The sequence below is a fragment of the Ixodes scapularis genome, unplaced genomic scaffold (genome assembly GCF_016920785.2).
Source record: "Ixodes scapularis isolate PalLabHiFi unplaced genomic scaffold, ASM1692078v2 PGA_scaffold6__148_contigs__length_123643588, whole genome shotgun sequence".
NCBI lineage: Eukaryota > Metazoa > Arthropoda > Arachnida > Ixodida > Ixodidae > Ixodes > Ixodes scapularis.
In genome coordinates, this window is record NW_024609881.1 from 41,618,697 (window position 1) to 41,622,679 (window position 3,983).

The 3,983-nt window shown below is 43.3% G+C and overlaps 1 protein-coding gene across 1 annotated transcript; it reads left to right on the top strand.

The window, feature by feature from the left end:
• Positions 1-1,472: 1,472 nt before the first annotated feature.
• LOC115312303 lies at positions 1,473-2,986 on the top strand. Its single transcript, XM_029971177.2, has 3 exons — positions 1,473-1,484; positions 2,116-2,357; positions 2,869-2,986. Exons 1-3 carry the CDS (start codon positions 1,473-1,475, stop codon positions 2,984-2,986), a joined length of 372 nt encoding a protein of 123 aa, XP_029827037.2.
• The last annotated feature ends 997 nt before the right edge of the window (positions 2,987-3,983 follow it).

Consider the following 3,983-nt stretch of genomic DNA (forward strand, 5'->3'; position numbering starts at 1 on the left):
ACGTTCCTACCGAGGTGGATGATAGAAAGAAAGCACAATATTCAAATTTGCTTGTAAAGACCACTGCTTTGTGTTCGCACTTAGACTAATATAAACATTTTTGTGCCTGATCATTCCTTGACTTAAAAACAAAATAAATCCCCATTGATAGCACCCAGTTTCAGATAAATCGAAAATTAAATCATTGTTGGGCATCCTTTTTAACCAAAAGCTTTTGACTGGAGTCATGGTCAAGAGCTGTCAAATTTAAATCACGATTTAAATTGATTTCGACCATCATTGAATGATAGTCTCAAAATATTACGGCAGTTTCCATTTGAGAAAAAAAAAAGAACGCACGGTAAGAAAACACAGTACATCCAAAATGTTTTTACGCAAGAATTCACGGAACGACATGTTTGGGTCTATTGAGCTTTTATTCACTAAGGAACCCACAAGCTTCATACCCTGATAGGGAAAGAAAAACATTATTTGTTGCACGCGAAATACTTAAAAAAATATAAATTTAAAAGGGTCATGTGATGTTTTGTGCGCTGAAACCATAAGGGTACAAGGAAAATTTTTCGGACCCGCCGGATATTTGTATATAGTTTTTGTCACTTAAATACGCGTTCAAAGCCATAGTTAGGTTACAACTCCGAACCTTTATCGGTATCTTCTTAAAAGAAGGGTGTTTTTAAACTGTATGAAACAAGACCAATAACGAAAGAGAAAATTTGGAGAGAAAAAAAATCATTAATCCGTTTACGACTATAACACTCAAAACTCAAAAGTACATGTTGCCATTTTTTCAGAGATCGCCTGCCGTTATCGTAATCCATATTTCTGTTGCCAGTTATAATGAAGCTCCAAAATCCTTCGCAACTGACGAGTTTACAACGTCTTAAGTTCATTCTCCCAGGAGCCACAAACTGTCGTCGCATTTGAGGAATGCTGAGGATCTGTTGACGTTAAGCTGATTTTTTTTTTAACACCCTTAATGAAATGTCTTTCAGACATTCGTTGATAGAAACGCAATAAAGTGAGAACTCTAATGGCACACGGGTTCCGTAGTGAAACCGCAGACACCAAAGGTATTTTTCATTAAACGAAGAAAGCATTCCACAGGAAAGGCAACGACCACATCCTTTAAAGCAACACCAAACGCGGCTTCCACATGTCACCTTGTGCGGAAAAAGAATCGTCTCCCGCACACTCATGAGATTCCGGTAGTGAGCGAACGTAAGTGTTGCCGGTAAAATATGGCCCCGTTGCTGACCGCTTTCTAGGTAGCCGCAGAAAAATGCGATGAGTATTTTCTGCGATGACCGCGATAAGAATATGGGCGGGACATTTCCGGCTCTTCGAACACACTTGTTTATGGTACATTTCGGTATTTTCCCATAGCCGCCCATAAAAGGACACTTCTAACCTGCCTGTAGCACAGTCTTCACTCCAGCAAGTCAGTCGAAGTACCTCCATCCACAGACAGCATGAACACCTTTGTAAGTACACTCAGTGCGCGCACAAGATATTTAATGTGTAACGCAACACACCTTAAACACTTGTTACTTTCTAACGCACTAATAGTTGGCCAGGTATCTTAACGAGAGATCGAAAGAACATATGTGCTGCGGTTAAAAGTCAAACTGGATAACTAGGTGAACCAGTTGAATACCGTCCACGAGGCGAATACCAAACTGGGGTGCTACTGCAGTTCACCGCCCGTTATTCCACAAAAATACCATTTTCAGCTGAAGAGGTTACTCTCTTTCAGTGTCCTAAAACGGCGTTTTTAAGCGTTTCCCTGCATAAAACTAAATATTCAACTTAAATGGATATGCGACATGCTCCACCAATCCACTGTCGTTTCAAGTTTCTGTCGATAACTTCTTCCGAGTAGTCGGTATTCTCTGACGGAAAAAGTAAATTCCATTTCTACTAAGCGCATGCTGAAGAAAGCCCCTCGAACCGCTTACAGAGGGGGTACACCGCACCAGGAGTGGTCGGTTTATGCCAGATGATACCCGGGTAGTCGGTGTCTGCAGGCGCTCCGTACAATGAGCTCACATATGGTGTCCCCGTGTTTACACTCTTAGTGCCTAGATTAAAACCAGTCCCATCGTGCTCATCCAGACCGCCCTCGTGCCCTGCCTCGTACTGCTGGCCGGCTGCTGCCAGGCCGGCTATGTGGCACCATACGCCTACCACGCTGCTGCAGTCCACGTCCCCGTGGCCACCACGGTGGTGCGTCAGCCGGTGGTGGAACACCACAGCGAGGTGGCCTACGTGCCACCCCACGCCCACGGGTACACCATCAGCCAGAAGAGGGTCGTCCACCCAAAGACTACCGTCACCAAGCATGACCCATTCTTTGGGTGAGTCAAGCCCATCTTTCTACAAGATAAAGACTGTTTCAGAATCAATGTCGTTGGGAAAATTACACGTGCATAGTTTGAAAATTGGACCACATTTGTGAATTATTTTCTCCGCTACCATCACGTGCTCTGATGGTGATCTTGCATTCCAGGCGGAATTCTAGCGTATATTGAGAAATAATGTATTATTTTAAAGTTTATTACAGCGACTGGTCAGTCTCCACTGCGTACAGGCTCACTGAAAATTAAGTTGGTGTAAACCAACATTGCATAACAAATTAATGTTTCGCTTTTTGCAAGGCGACACTGACTATATTGAATGCCCTATATGCAAAAAATAATAGTTGGCGGTCATTTATAACGAATGAATTAGGTTGTGATATCATATTGTTTAAAAAAAAGACGTCTATCCGTATTCTGACGTTACAGCTCATGGCCTAGAAGTGCTCTTCTCATCGATGACAGATTTCTGCTTGAGACTAACACAAGTAAATGCCTCTCCCAAACGCAGCACCTACCACCAGGCCGAAGTGCACCATGCTCCAGTGGTGACCGGCTCTCACAGTTCCGTGCACCAGAGCCGAGGTGGACATTTCGTGCACCGGCCAGTCGGCACCGTCGTGTACTAGACGAATCCCCACCCTAATTCATCATTTGTCAACCATAATCATCCACGTTTGAAGTACAATAAATGCAACTTAGTATTCGGGTGCAGGTGTGACGTGTGATTGTGGTATTTGGCCAACCATGTTTTCCAAAACACTAAATCGCACCCTGCGTCTTTTGTAAGTGTCTATTACGCATGAGGTGATTATTCGATTGCATTATTCGACTTAACAATTTTATTTTCTAATTTGTAGCAACATCAACTAGGTACCCAACTGAATTCCTTCTTAGAAAACAACGACTCGGTTTAGGAGTTCTCTTAAAATGAAGTGTGTCTGTCTCTCTCTTCAAGGTATTTTTAATCACCATGAAAAGAGAAAAACGACCATGCCGCACTCCCGAAGGAGAGGTGGCTCAAGGTACCGTTTGTTATAAACGGTACAACCATTAGAATCCATCCCTTAAGTAACCTGACCCCGAAGAGTACCACCTAGATCGATAGGCCTCTCCGGTCCTCCTATGACGTCACGCTATGGGCCTGGCCGCCTGACATCTCTACATTTCAGAGGTTCGGTAATGACGGCGGAGACTATGGCGTAGTGCGTTTCGTGGAATTTACTTTCCAGTTTGAAGTGATTTCTGAGTGAACCAGGAATGATCCGAACGTAAATGATCCGTACCATCAAAGAAAGAAATTTGATATCAGAAGAAGTAGAACATGGTACTGATTCGGCCAAGTGTCTTCGGACTCGTAGACGGTCGTATTTTTACAGCTACGCTACTGCTTAGGTCTATGCAATCTATGCATTCCTAAGTCGTAAAGCTTTACTCAAAGGCACACATATGTTCACCGGTTCCTTGACCAATTTAGGCCTAGTGTTAAGAATTCTGCTGAGCACGAGAGCACCTTAAAGGGAAGACGACGAACTCCAGTCAAACACGCAAGGATCTGGACCTTCTAACCTCTGTGTACATATTAAATACCTTCCATCTTTCGCGGCTTTGAATTCGATGACTAAC